Genomic DNA, 19,349 nt, shown 5'->3' with positions numbered 1-19,349 from the left:
CATAACTTTTTAAAGTGCTCTATTTCTATTCAGGAGAAGAAATTAGGATATAAGTAAAGGGTTGAACATTTATTTATGGGCATAGAAAGGTGATATAATGGATTCAGAAAAATGCCTATTTTCAAGCAAAAGCACTTAAAAGGCATAAACTGTAGAAGTAATGGCATGGCATCGTGACCAAACTGTAGAAATAATGGCTTAGTTTAGTGACCACTTTTCTCATGCATTTAAAGTTGGCTCATCCAAATGAAATATGTAGTTCCCAAGGTCAGGCTGGCATTCTGCCTGTTGTGGGGATGACGCCAGAGGACTGGACAATCTGCCACCAGAGCAGTCGTTATGATGGCCACACAGTTCTTTTTATACTGGGGTAAACTCATCACCCTCTTGAGATATCACATGTCATTTTTCATGCCAAAATCATGAATAATTGTGACTTTAAGTGAATCGAAAAATGATCCCAAGATTTAGTTTCCCCTATATGATTTGTTCAAACTGGCACTTCGGCCTACAGAAGAAATTCCCAGAATTGCCAAAATGAGGACATCTCCAATGCCCACAGAATGGAGTAGGGAGAGACCCATCGATCTCTGGCATGGATTAGGAGCCCATTGACTTGAGCCAGAATCTGGCCCTTGACACAGATTTCATCTTCGACGTAACATTTTTTACAAAGGAAAACTTCAGCTATTGATCGTTTTCATTATGTAATATACCTTAGGTGTTTCATAATGCAAGAAATATGAAACTTCCAAATGTGTTCTTTGCTTCACGGAGAGTCTTTATGCTTTTCCCCAACCTCAGCTAATGTGGATTGTAATTTCTTTAATCTGTGCATTTTTCTTCCTGTGAGGCAGTAACGGGACACCCAGTCTAGTAACGATTGATGGGCGGAGGAGCATCTTTAGCAACGGAAGCTTCATTATTCGCACGGTGAAAGCAGAAGACTCTGGCTATTATAGCTGCATCGCCAATAACAACTGGGGATCCGATGAAATTATTTTAAACTTACAAGTACAAGGTAAAAAATTTGGGGATTCTTTTTAATGCTATCTTTTACATGTATGCTTTGTATGCAAAGAGTAACATTGAACAAATTTTAAAAGCAGCCCTCATAAAGAGCTAACTTCTGTTTTATATTACAGAAAAGAAATGTTTATTTTGTAAAATATAATTAAACAAATCAAAGAAAATAAACCATTCACAACCTCAAATAATATCAAGATACAAAACATCTTTGCATACAAAATGCTTAGTCTCTTTTTTCTTTATGTGTGCATGTCTGAAAAAGTCCTTCTTCATAACTTCCATTAATTGCACTGTTTACGTATGTGTAAGTGGATCCCACAAAACACGAACAAAAGACAGGACTGAATTGTGGTCTTTTATGTATGCTAATTAACTCAATTTTTATATGCAATGTGTGTAAAAAATGACAGTAACTGGAGCTCTAAGTAGGTTACTATAATATTTAGCTATGTATTTAATGCTAAGTATTTTTCTTGATATCATACACAAAAATGTGTGTAATTTTAAAAGACTGTCATATTAAAATTGCATGTAAATCCCAATCAATAACTGCTTGAGTTCAGATTTGTATGCACAGCAATATTTTATTAGTAGAAAAAAATCAAAGTGTGTGCTGCTTTGGATTTAGGTGTTGTCACGTTAATAGATTACAGCAAGTAAAAATAAAATCAATACTGTTCTCAGTGGGATGAAAGGAAAGGAGAAGAACTATATTTCTTAAAATACTGCAAAATTGATCTTGAATTTCAAGTTAATTGAAGTCAGGAGAATTCCGGGGCATTTTGGAAGACAGGCACTATATTATGACTCTAAAGAGATAGGTCAATATATCAGGCTTCTCTCAGAGGAAAAGAGAAGGGAATTTTAGACAAACCTTTCTATATAATTTGGATAACCTGATTCTGAATTTCTTTAGTGTTTCTGTCACAGAACCCATCCAGACTTATTTAGTAGTATGTACTCTGCAATTGTTGGATGAGGGGCCAGTTCATGTTCTGCAGTTCAATGGCCTGCTTTTGATTTTCAGAGGAGTGTGTGTGTGTGTGTGTGTGTGTGTGTGTGTGCGCGCGCGCTCTGCGTCTTGGAGGAATAGCTTAGAAAGTGAAGATTTTTGCATTTCTTTTTCCCACTAGCTACTTCTCCTTCTCCTCCTTCCCCTTTTCCATCCTGAGAAAACAGAACTGCTAAGTTTAACTGCCATTTATCTTTTTCATTTAAATTTCATGGCTGAAATTCATAGTGAAATGATCCATGTATCCTTGGTAAGTTTAAAGAAGATTGCAATTAGTGATGAATAACTCAGACAGTCAGGGAACTGGTGAGGAAATGAGTGAGGTATGAATCCAAGTAGCAATGTGGCTGAATTTTTTTAAAACAATAGATTCACTCTGTTCTATCTCTTTACCCCAGGATATCAACTAAATAGACACTTTGACAGAAGTGAATTGCATATTTTGGCAATCTAAAACACTTCTTTAATAAATGGCTGTTAAAAATGAGTTGGTAAATGACTGTTCAGGAAAATTAAAGATGTGAAAAACTAATTCTTGTTTTCTATAACCTGTTTTCTCTCTAGTTCCACCAGATCAGCCTCGCCTTACAGTCTCCAAGACCACGTCTTCCTCCATCACCCTTTCTTGGCTCCCTGGAGACAACGGGGGCAGCTCTATCAGAGGTAAGAAGATATAAACTGTCCACAATAGTTTATTAGTCATATGATCCACATTCCAATAAGTGACATGTCTTCAGCAAATGACTGCTATGTGTTATTCTCCCCCCAAAAAATATATCACATAAGCAATTCCTCCATTACCTGAGAAATAAACCGTATTTCTATTTTTAGCATATTTGCTGAAATTCAAATCATTCATCCAAGGATGTTCATTCAAAAAGTGAAATACCAACAAATGCAAGAAAGAAAGAAAAAAACTTGAATATCTCTTGTTTTGAGATTCTACACACTGTTTCTTTTCTGTTTTGTCAACATGATGTCATTCATTTACATAACCATGGGTATTGTTCTGACTTAGAAAGTAATGAAAGACAGAGGACCTAAAGTGTAGATGTAAAGCAATCTATTTGCACAAAGCCTTTGCAATTACTTTATAGTTGAGGTGTATGAACAAGGTTTTTTGGTTTTGTTTGCTTTTTTTGAAATGGAGTCTGGCTTTGTCACCCAGGCTAAAGTACAATGGTGCAATCTTGGCCACTTCAACATCCACCTCCCAGGTTCAAGCAATTCTTCTGACTCAACCTCCCCGGTAGCTGGTATTACGGATGCACACCACTGCGCCTGGCTAATTTTTATATTTTTAGTAGAGACAGGGTTTTGCCATGTTGGCCAGGCTGGTCTTGAACTGCTGACCTCAGGTCATCTGCCCACCCCAGCCTCCCAGAGTGCTGGGATTACAGGCATGAACCACCACACGCAGCCTAAATGAGGTTTACATGGAGCAGGAGTGAGCCTGGTTGTTCTAGTGTAAGTGGAATTAAGCCAGAGACAGAAGATACACAGGAAAGAGGGCCTGAGCCATAAAGGAGGTCCCAGGGCTGGGGAGAGAGAATCAGGGCTTAGACTTCCTAAGGCAGAGAACATCCCTTCTTCTGAGAGAGAAGGAAGGCTGAGAAGGTAACTGGAAGTCAGGAGCATTTCAGAGTGGTGCCAATGGTGTGCTAGAGCAGCTCTTTCAGCTCCCTGGAGCGAGGCACTTCCCAGCTTTGCACTCAGTGGCCGCTAAGAACATTCTCACCATGGAAATCAGAAATTCTACAAATCAGGGCCATTTCTGTCCTCTCCAAGGAACCAGTTGTTAAACATTTATCAGCACTCCAATGGGTGAAGGGAAGATCTTTCTTTTTTTTTTCTTTTTTTTAGGAAAGAAAAAGTGAGGTGATTTTTTTTAAATAGTGGGATGATTGGGGGTGAGGAAGTGCCTTTGGATTTGAGGAGCATGGGATAGATTTGTAACAGCTGCCTTGTGAAATCCACAGGGAGTCATTAATAGATCAACAAAGTCATTGCCAAGATGCTGCAAGGACCCAGCTGCAGATGCACAGCACAGATTGTAGGAGTCACAATTAACACAGTTTAATGACTTTCTTAAATGATGCTGGACAACTGGGAAGAAAAGTGGATCACAGATTACCAGTAACATAAGCATGGCCAGAAGTCTGAAGAGTGGGAGAAACTGGGCTCCTTGTTGAAATGCCCTACCAAAGGCTCCAGGCTGACTAGAGAACCTTTGTACAGGAAAAAAATGGGGGACACATAGGGAAGGACTCAAGGGACCCTAGGCTTTAGGCTCAAATGAAGTGAGGCTTGGATTCTGCATATGTGAGAGCATGGGAGAGGTAGAACAAGAATGGTGTCAGAGCACAGGTCTTTAGGATGAAGCCAGTTTTAGTGAGGGAGAGTTTCCAAGAGAAAGATAACCCAGCATCCCTGAAACACAGTAGTGGCCAGCGCCATTGCCATCATCAGGAGGTGTTGTAAGTTGTGTGCCCACACTGATGGACACTGACATCACTGAGGATGGTAGCAGGAGACAGGGAACTATGTAGACATATCACTAAGGATTAGAGGAGTGTTTTGAGGTGGCTTCGAGGGTGGAAAGGGGAGGAAAGCGAATTCCTACAATGTGTAGGCTGGCTAGAGTACAGGCTGGGATGTGGCTGGGAGCAGGCGCACAGGTATCACCTGTCAGATACTGAGGAGCTTTGCAGAGCTCAGATGAGGAACACAAAGGCTCAGGAAGGAGAAGGGACTCTATGGCCAGTGAGGAGGGAAGGCCGAAAGGAGTTGGGAAGATACTGACCATGACCTCAGAAGGAGGCATCAGAGATGCGTGATCGCCATGTGAGGGGTGTGGAAATCAGCAGACCTGCTGTTTGAGGTTAGGAGACACTTTAGTGCAGAGGGCAAGAAATGCTTTATTTGTATTAAAATGGAGTTCCACAAGGCAGGAATAGAAGGTACCAACCCATTGGTGCAAAGACACTATGTTCCAGGCTGGCTAGTCAGAGCAGAGAAGGGACATGGCTTTAGATAACAGCAATGAAGGAGCTAATGGGAGGAATATTTAGGCATTCACAGGGGTGAAGAGCATGGGCTTCAGGCTGACCATGGGGTCTGAGTCCTCCTTTCAGCACTCGGGACTCACCACTCGGCTGCTCTGGACCTCAGTGTCGTCATGTGTTCTGCGGGAGAGTCATCACTGTTCCATAGAGTTGCAGAAATAATGTAAGCAAAGGGCTTAGGATGGGACTTGGCGTGGAACGAGAGCTCAAGAGTGGACAGTCATCATTGGCAGTTGTAAAAGTAGAGGTCGTGGTCCTGTGGGGGAATGAACTGTTGGAGGAATTTTTCAAACTAAAGAGAAGCCAGGTTACTGTCAGAATATTGGGATGGCTGCAAGACATACAGCCGGTTCTCCTAGCGTCTGTGGATGTGAGACCAGGGGTACATGAGGAGTGGGGCAGTTGAGGAAATCTCTACTCTTCTTTCCCAGAGATTCAGGTCTCACAAAAATAACTCAGCTTCAGCCTATATCTGCACCCAAGGATTCAGGCACGTGTGATCTGAGGGGCAGCTATTTAGTGACAGTATTCCCTGCTGCCCTATGGCTGTTAGAAGAGAATGAGCAGAAAAGTGGTTTAATTTTGACCACACTATCCAGAAATACTTCACAGTGATAACGTCTGGTGTGGCCCAAATGACTCACCAATCAGTACATCATGGTGCTTCTCCCAGGCTGGGTTAAATTTCCTGAAATCAGAAAGAGTGAAAATGTTCCCTCTGAAGATTCTTCACTTCTGAGAATGCTCATTCTGTGACCCATACAAAATGCAAACGTCAGTCCAATTCCCGTGGAAAGCGAACAGTGCTCGTGTGAATCTTTCTCATTCTCTGCAGGGTACATACTGCAGTATTCTGAAGACAACAGTGAGCAATGGGGGAGCTTTCCGATCAGCCCCAGCGAGCGCTCCTACCGCTTGGAAAATCTGAAATGTGGGACTTGGTATAAGTTCACACTTACAGCCCAAAATGGAGTGGGTCCAGGGCGCATAAGTGAAATCATAGAAGCAAAGACCTTAGGAAAAGGTGGGTATGCCTTCTAGTCACTTCTAAGTATCCTGTTTTCCCAGCCGGTAGGGGAGAATGGAATCATAAAAGATCCGTCATGTTTTATGTTTATGTGTCTGAACTTTGTCATTCCCCAAATGGCTTCAGCAGTGTCACAGCATAATGAGAGGGACGGCTGGAAATTACAGAGTGTTCTGGTCCTCTCTTCTGTTTCATTTGCAGTTAAAAAGAAGAATGTCATTTAAAAATCAAGGGCATTGGTGTCAACGTAAGGTGCCACGGCTGGGCACCCGTGAAGCATGACCCTTGCCTTCTCAGATGCTTTGAGGTGCCCTTCTCCCTTAGCCAGCCCAGACCCGCATCTTCCTATGATTTTCACATTGCCACATAGCCCCCCTCTTTTCAAGGGGAAAACGATGGGGTAAATTGTTAACATTTCAATGTGAGTTGCGTTTTTTTTTTTATCTAAAATGTGGACTTTCAAGGAGAAGAACCACAAACAAATAATATTCAGAGAAAAAGGTTTTGTCCCAGAAACTCCAGAAAGAAGGAGGGATGGTGCAGCTCTGTGTGAGCATAGGAAGGTAAGGAGATGTCTCTGAAGGTTTCCCTGCCATGGGTGTCCCATGAGGTGGACTGGGGTCAGATGGCAGCAGAGCGAGTGATGAGATGGCACCGGTATTATTTGTGCTCAGTGCCAGAGTTTCGGGCAACAAGTGGTAAGAGGTCAAATGATCCGGGATTGATTTATGCAGAAATCTATCCACTAGGTCCCTGGGCTCCAAGGCCAAGTGTTTGGATGTGGAGGAAAATCTGTTGGTGCTTCCAAAACCCAACTGTGTCTTCTCATGTCAGGTTCGCCACATGAGGGTGGAAAAAGGTCAACCCAGCACACTGCAATGCAAACCACAGAAGGAAACCCATACATGAACATCACATTGTTCTTTAGGAAACTCCAGGATATCCCAAAATAACCCCTGCCCATGCAATTTCCCCTCACACGCTCAGGTAAATACAGTTAGAGAGAGCCTGTTAGTCCATAAAGTCTCTGTTAATAGGGGACAAGTTGCCAGTGGCCTGTGAGCTAGACTTGGACTGAGCATCTGACGTCACTGGAGATAGCAGTCCAAGGGAAATGCATGAAGATGCTGATGGCCTCCCCACGTGTCCTGTGAGCTGACCTCCATGTGTCTTCTCCCGCAGAGCCCCAGTTCTCAAAGGAGCAGGAGCTGTTCGCCAGCATCAACACCACGCGCGTGAGGCTGAACCTCATCGGCTGGAATGATGGTGGCTGCCCCATCACCTCCTTCACACTGGAGTACAGGCCCTTCGGGACCACGGTGTGGACCACAGCTCAGAGGACCTCTCTCTCCAAGTCCTATATCCTGTATGACCTGCAGGAAGCCACGTGGTATGAGCTGCAGATGCGGGTGTGCAACAGCGCCGGCTGTGCGGAGAAGCAGGCCAACTTCGCCACGCTGAACTACGACGGCAGTAAGCTGGCTGGCTTCGTGGCTCTCCCGTTTGTGTCTTAGGGGATGTGCATGTGTGCCCTGCCCCACTCCCATCGAACATCATCTGCCGTAGTGTGACCAGTGCCCTTGGAGCCTATTAGGCTTTGGAGATCCAGTGGACTCTCTCTGGGGCTCCCTGGTACATTATAGCCAGATGACCATTACTGTGTGTCCAGAAATAATAGACTCAGGGCCATAGGGAGCCTCACTGGGAAGTCCTGGGGCAGGAGTGATTTCTCTTAGGGCTGAAGGACTCTTGTCCACGTGGTTCTGTGCTTGTGTTGATGTCTATGAGCTAACATTGCTTTTGTTGTCTCTCACCCCTGTCCCCACCTCATCCCAATCCATATAACAAGTTTCTTTTTTGCACTCATTACACCCTTAAACTGCATATGCTTAAACAATTTTCCATGGTAAAGGAGCTTATATTAGTCTCTGGGCAGGAGCAGGGCCACTGATGGAAACAGGATAATAATAGAAATCCATGAACACATGCACACACGCATACTCACACACACTTGCAGCTGGCATTCACTTTCCAGAAACTAGGTGAGGTGTCTCTTGACATTAGTCAAGCAAAAATAAATCGTTGAAAATCTTACTCCTTTTTCTGGGCTCAAGGGCCATGTATTGCTAAATGAACAAATGCTCAACCCAAGGAAGCTGAAAGGGAGGGAGTGTGTCCCTGACTGCGGCATAGGGGGGAGATTTAGATAGTCCCAGTAGCAGCACATTGATGCTGATTTCTCACTGGGGAACAGCAGGCATTGAGTTAGGTGCTCTAATTGCATGATAAAAACAGCAGCTATTCATCAGGATGAATTGGAGCTCCAGTGTAGCTCTCCTGGGAGCCTTCTGTTTGCTTCCTGTTAGTCAGGCTAGACCACAGTATTTAATGAGTTAACCAAGAAACACCCAAACCCTTTATCACAATGAGCTGAGCCAAGACCAAGTTAGAAGTACTCCTTCACCTGTGGGTGATGCTTTGTGAGGGGACACCTTTCAGTGAAGGTCACTCACAACTGAGGGCTGTAAAATTACACAGAGGCAGCCCATGAAAAGCATTAGCCCTTGAAAGAAAAGGTTGCTCTCTGGGAGAGTGATTCTTCCTCTACTTTGTGCATTTGGGAGGCCACTTTATTAAAGCTCCAGCAGGCACCTCCTTGGAGCACAGTTTATGCCATGCTAAGAGGAATGGCCGTGAACCTAAGGACCCACAGAAATGACCACAAGGAGCTAATGGGGTGAAGTTGCCTGAGGTTTTCATCTGGCCGATTTCTCTTATAATATCCAAATAACCGACAACTAACTCTGCCCACTTGGAGGCACACAGAGGAAACCTACCCCAAATCTCCTGTCCAAAGTCATTTTTCCATGATATCCTCCTCTGCCAGAGCCCAGGCTCTTCCTGGCACTTTTGACGTGGGTCCCTGGTCTCTAGGAGGACCCTGAGCAGAAAGCTCTTCCAGCATTGGTTACACCAGCTGGGGTCCCTAGCTTCTGCTGGGGCTCTGTCCTGTGGCCCTAGAATAGCCTATGACCTCCCAGACAACAACTTTTCTCTTCAAGGGCTGATGCTTTTCATGGGCTGCCTCTCTCTAATTTTATAGTGCTCACTCTTGAGTGACTTCTTCAAAGGTGTCCCTGTCACCAAGCATCACCCACAGGCAGAAGAACACTTCCAAGTTGGCCTCTCCCTGTAATGTGGTTGAATTATTTGATCTTACAAAGAAAAGAACTTTGATACTTACCAGACACTTTACTTAGCATTGAAGGGTACAACAAAATCGTGTCAACCTGCATATATTTGAGTAGTAAGTATCTTTCTTACTTTACATCATTGCCTTGCAATGTCACACTCTTGTCCCCAGCTTCTCTACAATATGTGCAGATGCTCAGGCACTCAGCTTAAATGTGCACACGGATGATATGCTCACAGCTAATGATTTAATTAGAAACTATTCATGTATAGAATTGGAAACTGTGATTCTAATTCACAGAGTGCTCTGCGGATTTTAAATGTTTGCCTTATAAGAAAACATAATTTTCTCACTTTATCCAAGATCCCAAATTTTGAAAAATCCTGTAAGCTACCTTTACATTTTGGAAGTATGAAATGACTATTACACTAAGAAATAAGAATTCATATTTATATATTCCTTGAAAGAAATTACGGATTTCTTCGGACCAATCTCATGAATATATAGCTTTAATATCTCTATTGTCACATCTGCCTGAAGAACTTTTTTATCTTGGGAAAACCAAGCGTTGACAGCCTACATTCATAACACTCAGGTTTCAGAGTCCTGTATGTCTTGATCTCACTCTTTCTTCCTCAATTTCCTTAGCCAAATGTTTCTGCTTGTCCTTGTGTTGTCTTGGCTTTGCAGACCCATCCTCATGGGCATCCCGTAAGTGCCTCCTCCCTGGATTTCGGAGCATTTGGAGGCATCGGTTTCCACAAAAACACTTTAAAGTGGGAAGAACATTTTTCTTGGCTTTAACAGAGATCACAGAGGAATGGGGATTCTGTTATCCCTGCTATACTTACTAAATGCGGGATAAAGACCGTTTTGTTCAGGGGAAAATTAAATTAGTTTTGCATTCTTTTTTCCTAAAGTGCTGACTTTCTGGCCCTTGTTGTACATGGAAAGTGCAGTAGGGTGGAGCATCTTCTATAATGGAGGGTAGCAAAATACATGCCCCATAAACAGTGGGTGCCTGCATGTAGATCTCTGTACCCATTGTACTCAGCATCTGGATAGAAGGCAGCTTAAGACAGCTCAGAGTTCATTTTCCTTCAATGTTTCCTTGTAACTCGAAATAATCTGAATTTTGTAGCACTATTTAACAATGCCTGGTCAAAAGTAGGCTCCATCTAGGGTCCCCTTTGAAAAATTGTCTGTAGCTCTTATACCCTCAAATGGGAGCTGTTGAAGTAGATCTGGTCTTACACCTGTGATAAAAGTAAGCAATTAACCTAATAACGAGGGATTTGAGCTTCCTCATGCCAGTGTATGTAGTACCCACTCCCTGCACATGCTCTACTGTCCATGTGCCCAACATTCTGATGTGGAGTTTTTTCAGATCGTCTCTATCAATTGTCCTATGGGTGACAGTCATGGGAACATTTAATTCTGGGTTAATTCATGTGGCTTTTGTCAGCCCTGGCCTCATGCTTTCAAGGGCCTGCGCTCAGCAGTGCATCACAAAATGAAGTCCTTTTCAAACGTGTGCTATACAGTAAGTTGGAAGTTCAGGCAGAGGGAGGGAAATAAATAAGAAAATAAGTTAGCTGGGACCTAGAGAAAGAGTTCTTTTCGTTTCTCATCACCTCCGACACCCTCAGATCACACAGCACAATATTTATAACCTGTCATCCCTAAAAGCTCCGCCATGCCGTCTTCATTAATAGCCATCTAACACCGTGGCCCTGCTTTCAGGTACAATTCCTCCACTCATTAAGTCAGTTGTCCAAAGTGAAGAAGGGCTGACGACCAACGAGGGGCTGAAGATGCTAGTGACCATCTCCTGTATCCTGGTGGGAGTTCTGCTGCTGTTCGTGCTCCTGCTGGTTGTGCGGAGGAGGCGGCGGGAGCAGAGGCTGAAAAGGCTGCGAGGTAGGTCCAGGCCCGGCTGTCCACCCCTGGGTGTCCCCTGCTGCTCCGCAGCCACCCAGAGAGAGGCCAGCTGGAGAACAAACCCCAAAGGGGAGTGATTCTTCCCTCTCTGACCCAGGTTCCCCCACTTCCTGATTCTCTGATATTCCTGCAGCGAGACTGCAGAGCCTCAGGGAAGAGCAATAAGAATGCTCCTATCTCGGTCCGAAATCAGGTGAAAGCCAGCCTCCTGCTTGTCCCCTAAATCCCAGCTGTCGGTAGGCACGGAAAGTTAATTTTTTAACTCTAGTCTCTTTAATTTTCAGTGGGTCCAGTAAAGCCACCAATTAGAGCTTTCTATAAAAAGATATATCAGATTTGCTCTGGGAATAAGAATTATTTGACTGACTGGAAGTGGAAATTGGGGGCTTCGGGTACCGGTAAAGCGTTATGAGGCAGACAACACATGCCATCCCAAATTAGAGATGGGAACTGAAGCCCGGTATAAGAGTTTCACTCTAATGAAGCAGAAGCATAATGAAGGCTGGGGAAGCCAGGCCAGATGAGCACCATTGTGAAGAGACACCATGATTATCATGTCCGGCTCCGTGTCGTTCTCTGTGATGAGGCTGTTCTCAGCTTCTGGCCAAGAGCCCTTACTTGCCCTTGCTCTGCAATGTGAGGACGAGGAGTTATTTCAAATGTGAAACTGTGCAGAAGTGTTCTGAGGTCCTTTGCCCTTTACCGGTGAGGTAACCTTTTCAGTAAAGTGTATTACAAGGTCTTTTCATTTTAATATCGGTGCAGTGTGGACTACTGCTATGCAGCATCCTATGTATGCTTCAAAGTTACGTTCATAAAACAAGTCTAGAATCACCGTCTCCCCAAAACATATCCCAAACTTTGCTAATATATTTAGAAAACATTGACCTCTTCTGTAAATACTTAATTTAACCATAATCCAGTTGAAGCAGAGAACACGGTAATGTTTTCACCTGTCTTCACTTATCCGAAGCACCCCTTTTTATGGAATTCTAGTACCTTTTACTATCAATTGGCTTTTGCTCTGCCAACAAATTACAATTCTGAAGTACATTGTACGTCATCTGTACAATTTAAAATCCTTCCATGAAAATCTCCTGCAGCCCAATAATTCAGGCAAACCATCAGTCTCCTTGAAATGTTCTTTCTCATTTGTGCTGACCAATTACCTTTTAATTTTGCAGCCATAACTTGAGTAAATGCTAGGTGCTTAATATACAAAGATGAAAAGAGCTTTCCGAACTCTAGGTTTAGGGTAGGAGGTGGGCCCATAAGCAGCTAGCAGTAAAAGAACAAAATATGTCATGAATGCAGAAATAGGGCTTCAAAGAAAGCCTACATAAGTGAAAACAAAAGACGGGTTAATCCCAAGTAGAAAGGAAAACGGAGGTTACTTCAGTGCTAAGTAAAATAGAACTACCAGTGTAGAACACAGCCCGTTATGGTGAGAAGTTCCGTATAATGTGGACTGTGTTCAACTCCATTCAACTCATGAGTGTTCATCACTAAAATACAAAAAGAATATTTTCATAACCCTTGTTCACAGTGGCCTGGACTTTAGGACAGGGTGTCTGTCCTTGTTACCGTTAGACAACTAGGTCTAACTACTTGCATTTAGAAGGCTACATGTTGTCTCTATGATGTTTCTTAAAACCAATAGCAAATGTTTCTTATTAATGATTTTCATCTAATCACAAGAGTTAAGTATCTAGGCAATGCTTCTCATCAGTCTACACCCTCCTCTAAATTCACCTTTTCTTCTTTTTCCTGGCTCCTATTGCTATCCATCCTTCCCAGCTCTTGTTTTATTTTTCCTATTCACCTTCAAACCTGAGCACCCCAACTGTGCTTTTCCTTGTCACTGAGAGCACTTCCAGTGAAACGTGCTCTGGACTCTTACCGAGGTCTTTGGGTTGAAGTGATGACCCTTACATCCTGTATTTGTATTCTTAGTCGTTCCTTGTAACTTAATTATTGCTGCACAAGTGCTATCTCCAGAAAACATCCTGGGGCTGGCGTTTTTATTGTTGGCGTCTCGACTTCTAGACACTAGTGTTTTGCAGTTGGGCTTGATAAAGAAAGCAGTACATCACCTCAGAGGGCTGGCCTTTTATTCCCCAGAAACAGTTTTGTTTTCTTTGTTCTGGGGAAAAGATAAATCCAAAGCAAAAGTTTCAGTAGGAAGAAAATAAGGGCCAGGGCAAAGAGGAAGTATTCCTCAGAGATGTCAAGGAGCAAAGGATTTCAGAAAAGTAGCTTGCAGTAGCACAAAGGTGTCTGCAGTTCTGCATTTTGTACATGGTTAATAATGGCTTCTAAAATCAAGAATCTGACAAGAAGGCATTCAGGATGCCAAGAATTGGGTACCCAATTCCATGCCACTTTGGAATGGCAAGTTTTAATGTGGACATACTGCGATAAATTCAATTCGACAAACCACTGTAGATTATCTGCCAGGTGCAAGATGGAACCTTTTTTTTAAACGAGTGGTAACATTTGCTTGGTGACCATTTCTGTTTGATCACAAGAGTTTACTAGGTCCTAGAAAAAGAAGAGATTTCTAAGACTCTGAGAACTATAAAAGGTGACATTGTAGTGGCAGTGGGTCAAGGCTTGCCAGGGGCAGACCCATCTCCATAACTGTGCAAAGCACTGCCAATAAAGGCCAGACTCAGAGTTGAGGGTCGTAAAGGGGAATCCATGGAACGTCCTTTCCCCAGAAAGATCTTTGTTTTTTAGCCCTGCAGGGCCCTGACACGTTCAGTAATGATACAAAGGATTTTCAACTCACTCATGAAGGAAAAATGCAGCCACAGAGTTTAAAGGAATAGGTGCCTATCTATTGAATATCCAGAGTGCATTGTGAAATCACCCAATTACAAGCAAACCCACATAAGGTACAGACTCGGGTGCCTGTGGGGAATAAGTTTAAATATATTTACAGATGCTACAGACAGAATATTTTAATTGTCCAAAGTAAAGACAACATTTCTAGTAACATGTCAGTGTTTTGCCTGAGTAATCATCTATCAGGGTTAAAAATGGAAATAAGGAGATTTGAATTATAGAGAAATATTGCAGGGATCCCCAATGGATGTTTTTAGAGTGATTATGTGAGATCAATTTCATATCGTTGAAATTGATCACATTTTTCAATTGCTAGAAACTATAAAAATGTTTATAAGCTGAGTATGTTTCACTGTATAGACAAGTAACCTAGTTAGATGAATATAATATAATGTTATTTGACGTAAAATTTTAGAAAGAAAAAAGAAAATGGGACTCTAGCAGTGTAGTCAACCTATATTCTCTCTTCCTGAGTGCTTTACTAATTTTAGAGCATAGCGACCTCCTAAACTCTAAATTGCCTGCAAGTGCCCACATTTTTTTTTTTTTTTTTGAATCTATAACCTTATCCAGGAGTTTAGAAGCTGCATTTTGCTTTTAATGGTGCCCTGGTTTTTCTTCAACTTCTAGATCCTTTGAAGTGGAAGGGTATAGAGTAAGTCACTGGTTGGGCCTGATATCCCAGCAGCCCCAGCCTTATAAAATGTGATCCCACGTCAAGTAATCAACTACAGGATTTCTAAAAGCCTCCTCCTTTGGCATGCATTTATGCAAGAAGGCACAAGCTTCTGTTGGCAGCAGTCAGCGTAGGTCAGCCTGCAGGACTTGAAATAAGCTAAATCAGTGATGCCCCGCTGATTTTTGTCTTTAGCTTATTTGAAGTCCTGCAGGTTGGACCATGAACATTTGACCATGCTTCTGTGGCAAAATGTCTTGCTTCCCTTGAATGGAAATATGTTTATTATTTTAAGCATGCTTTGAAATGGATTGTTACAAAACTGATCAATTTCAGAAGCCCGTTCCCAGAGAGAATCTGGGTTCATGGTGCTATGCAGGCAGATTTATGCAGGACATTTATCTGCTCTGCAAATGAGCCCGAAGCTCCCCTCATTTGGAAAACCAAAAGGTAATTTGAACTTTACTAATGTAAAGCAGGAGTGTGCATCTAGGAGCCCAGTGACACTTAGACTTGAGATAGACTCTAAGTAAATTAAGACGTCCCCGCACTAATGCATAAAGCCCCCCTAAATATGGGAAGCCCACATTGTTAATGAATAAGTAGCACACATGCCCCCCTTCATTGCCAAGCTAATAGATGCCCAAACTGTGGTTCAGATGGCATTAGAAGCCTGTACTCTGAAACCTTTTGTTCTGGGCCTTGTCTTTTCTCCTTTCTCTTTCCTTCTTTCTTTCTTCTTTCTTTCTTTCCTTTTCTTCCTTCTTCTCTTTCTTCCTTTCTCTTTCTTCCTCTCTTTGTTTCTCTCTCTTTCTCTTTCTCTTTCTTTCTTCTTTCTTTCTTCCCCTCCCCCTCCCCTCCCTCCCTCCTTCCCTCCCTCCTTCCTTCCTTCCTTTCCCTTTCTTTCTCCTTTTTTCTCTCTCCATATCTCTCCTCCTCTCTTTCTCTCTCTTTCCTTCTTTCTTTCCTTTTCATTCTTTCTCTTCTCCTTCTCTTTCTTCCTTCCTCTCTTTCTCTTTCTTTCTTTCTTTCTTCTTTCTTTCTTCCCCCTCGCCCCCTCCCTCCCTCCTTCCTTCCTTCCTTTCCCTTTCTTTCTCCTTTTTTCTCTCTCTCCTTATCTCTCCTCCTCTCTCTCTCTTTCTCTCTCTCTCTCTCTCTTTCTTTCTGCCTTGGTTTCTTAATGAAATTATTCTTCTAAAACATCAAACTTGTTATAGCAAAATTAAATAGAAAAAGCTCTCTTGCATCTGAGAGTGGGAAGCAGAAGAGCACTGGGGCGAGGGCGACTTGAGGACTGCCAGTGGAGGGCCAGGGAGTGGGCAGTCAGGAGGGGCTTGTGGGTCTCAGCCGGGCCCTGGAGCTCTGTTTTGCCTGGGTCTTCTGTTTTGTCTATGTCTGTGCATGCAGTTTTCCCAGATTACCAGTATATATGGCCTTCCTTTTTAAATATATGTCTGCCACAGTTTTCAAATTAGCTTTCGTCTGAGCATGTTGATGATTGGAAGTCCTATTTGGGATCTTGTAAAAACATAAATGTAGATTTATAGCCCTTGCAAAAATAGCTACTTTATGAGACTATTTCAATTCCACAGAAAGGCAGGGACTGTTGAGGGAGAGGCTGCAAATAAAAGCTTTTGATGAATGGTAACATAAGGTCAAATCTTCCACCCTCAAACTGTTTTTTTTGTGCATCTGCAAGTGGCTGTCCAGTGGAGGTATTAACCAAACCATCTTCCATTTTACATAACTAGAACTTCGGACAGGAAAACATGGCCACATGGCTATAAATGAGATTTCTCTTTTTTAAAGAAGCATTTGGGTGTGCAGAATATGAGGCAATTCAGCCCCTCAAGTTTTGCACAGCTGCAGTGCCTGGGGCCGTGGTGTGCACTCTCCCCCGCCATGTTGTGGCATGCTCTGCCTCCTTGACATGCACCTTCATGCCAGGCACATTGCCAGGATGCAAGCAGTGGTCCACAAACAGAACACAGGAGCTGGGCAAGACCGAGCTGGGAGGCTCCTCATCCAACTGGAGGTGCCATTTCCCAAAACTCAGTCTAACCATGTACTCATCCACAGACTACTACTGTTTCCCACTGTTTCACTTCTCTTTCTTTTCCATCTCACTTCACTGTGCACCATCCTGCCTTAGCCTCTCAATAGCCCTGCAAAACGGTTGAGTGTGAACTGCCCACTATGATGCCCCATTTTCTGACAGGAAAACTGAAGGCCAGCTATAGAATTACCCAGAATCACATATGAGTCCAGGCAGAGCTAGAAGGGAGTTCAGATCACTCTCCCTACCCCACTCCTCTTGCCATGAAACTTCTGTAGGATTTTGAATATTCAAGTAAGAAACAGGTTGTCTCATCAATATTAAGTAAGCTCTAAAGGTTTATCAATTAAACATGGACTCAGAAGATGTATTAATACAGTATCAATAGCTACTATATAACTTTATGTTTGCCCATCAAAAATACTTGGTCTATTGATTTTTTACCTCAATATTCACTACCATTCAGCCTTCCCCTAATTATATTTTAAATATGTACATTATATATATAGAGAGAGAGACACACATATTCTTTCTAGCTTGCATATCTTCAACCTACTGCCTCTCTAATTCTTTTCGGCACTGAATACTTGAGCCTATTCTCTCCTCAGCTACACTAACTCTCACTTACTCCCAAATTCTCACAGTCCCCTTCCACTCAACACTCAAATGTAATTGTTCTGAAGACAGATCACCAGCTCTTCTCTGATCTCCAGATTATCCTTTCAGCCATCATTTTTTAGCCCTCTTTGCAGCATTCAGCGTGTTAGCAAATGTTGTCTCTTGAAATTCCTTCCTTCCACATTTTAATATCACTAAACTATCCTGGTATCATTTCTCCATTATTTCCCAATCCAACAGATAAGGGAGGAGCCAAGAGCCGAGGATGGATGCGTGGGAGTAACGACGGCCTTTAGAAAAGATGTCGCAAAGTCTGAATCTCACATTGATCTGAAATGTGTGGAAAAAAATGTGACAGGCAATGCAAGGGCTGTTTAGCTGTGTTTGGGCAAGAAGAACAAGGCTATGAACAGTGTTCTCATATTAACAGATGGCAGGTAGACAGGAGAGCAGCTCAGCATCTGCTTTGCTTGATGTGTACCAGGAGAAGTCCTTTTGCATCAGAAAATGTGGACCATGAATTATAAGAAAGAAGGAGGGAAGGAAGGAAGGAAGGAAGGAAGGAAGGAAGGAAGGAAGGAAGGAAGGAAGGAAGGAAGGAAGGAAGGAAGAGAGGGAGAGAGGGAGGGAAGGAGGAAGGGGAGAAAAAGAAAGGGAGAGAGACAGAGAGACAGGGAGAGAGGGAAAGAAAGAAGAAGGGAAGGGGGAAGGTGGAAGGGAGTGAAAGAAGGAAGAAAAAAGAAAGGAAGAAGGAAAGAAAAGAAGGGAGGAAGGGAGGAAGGAATTAAGGAAGGAAGGGAGGGAGGGAGGGGAAAGAGAAAGAAAGAAAAAGAAGAGAGAGATAAAACTCAGGATGCTGATGAAAATAATCAAAGTCCTGAGAGTTTAAAATGATTCATTTTTTTCAAAACATACTCTGTATTAGCCATTATGTGGAGGTGGGGATGTTGCTTTTTGCAGACAATGTTTGCAAAGAACTATTACACAAGTTCCAAAGTGCAAGCAGCCTAATGCAGACACAATAAATTCTTGCTATTTCACTAGAGGGAAGTATCTCCACCACCACTGAAAAAATTAGGGAAGATGCCATGGGGTTCCAGTCCCATGATTCTGAAGGATAACATTTTAGGGTTCGGAACAAAATTTTTCCAGACATGACCCCAAGATTTTTCTGGAAAACCTTTGAACAATCAAATGCAAATTAGAGGTATTAGAAAATGATTGTGCAGATGGTCCCTGACTTACTGTAGTTCAACTTAGGAGTTTTTGACTTTGCAATGGTACAAAATATGCATTCGTTAGAAACTGTATTTTGGATTTTGATCTTTTCCTGGGTTGGTGATATGTGATTCAATACTTTTACATGAGAGACTCAACACCTTATTATAAAATAAGCTTTGTGTTAGGTAGTTTTGCCCAACTGTAGGCTAGGGTAACCATTCTGAGCATGTTGAAGGTAGGCTGGGCTAAGCCCTGATGTTTGGTAGGTCAGGCATATTGAGTGCTTTTTTGACTTAAATTATATGATGAGTTCACTAGGAGGTGATAGTAAGTCAAAGAACATCTATACCCTGGACCCATTTTCAAAAACAATGGATTAATTCTGGGCATCACTGACTGAAATAAGTTAGTTGAGGTTACAGAAAGGATGTTTTGCGAGCAATCAGGGAATGGAATGGACCACCAGGGGTCTGGACAAACTCCATATGCGTTTTGACAGGGCTGATTGATAAGGGAACGCCAGGCCATAGCTGAAAGCATGGGCAGGCTGATCCAATCCTGGAGGTCACACACATCCTGGTGGGGAAGCTAATGGATGAGAGGGACGAATCCACATTTGAAGAGCTTTTGAAAGGCTGGACCAAGAAGAGAACAGTTTAATAGG

At 42.8% G+C, this 19,349-nt stretch overlaps 1 protein-coding gene across 1 annotated transcript in view; it reads left to right on the top strand.

Moving 5' to 3' along the window:
• Positions 1-19,349, top strand: part of DSCAM (DS cell adhesion molecule) — a 103,062-nt gene that overhangs the window by 40,560 nt on the left and 43,153 nt on the right. Inside the window, exons 6-10 of the mRNA XM_017526279.2 lie at positions 858-1,021; positions 2,606-2,704; positions 5,942-6,130; positions 7,316-7,606; positions 11,070-11,246. Of these exons, the coding sequence (XP_017381768.2) occupies positions 858-1,021; positions 2,606-2,704; positions 5,942-6,130; positions 7,316-7,606; positions 11,070-11,246 (920 nt within the window). The remainder of the gene's footprint in view (positions 1-857; positions 1,022-2,605; positions 2,705-5,941; positions 6,131-7,315; positions 7,607-11,069; positions 11,247-19,349) is intronic.

Source organism: Cebus imitator, unplaced genomic scaffold (genome assembly GCF_001604975.1).
Source record: "Cebus imitator isolate Cc_AM_T3 unplaced genomic scaffold, Cebus_imitator-1.0 Scaffold41, whole genome shotgun sequence".
NCBI lineage: Eukaryota > Metazoa > Chordata > Mammalia > Primates > Cebidae > Cebus > Cebus imitator.
This window is presented reverse-complemented; position numbering and strand designations above follow the sequence as displayed.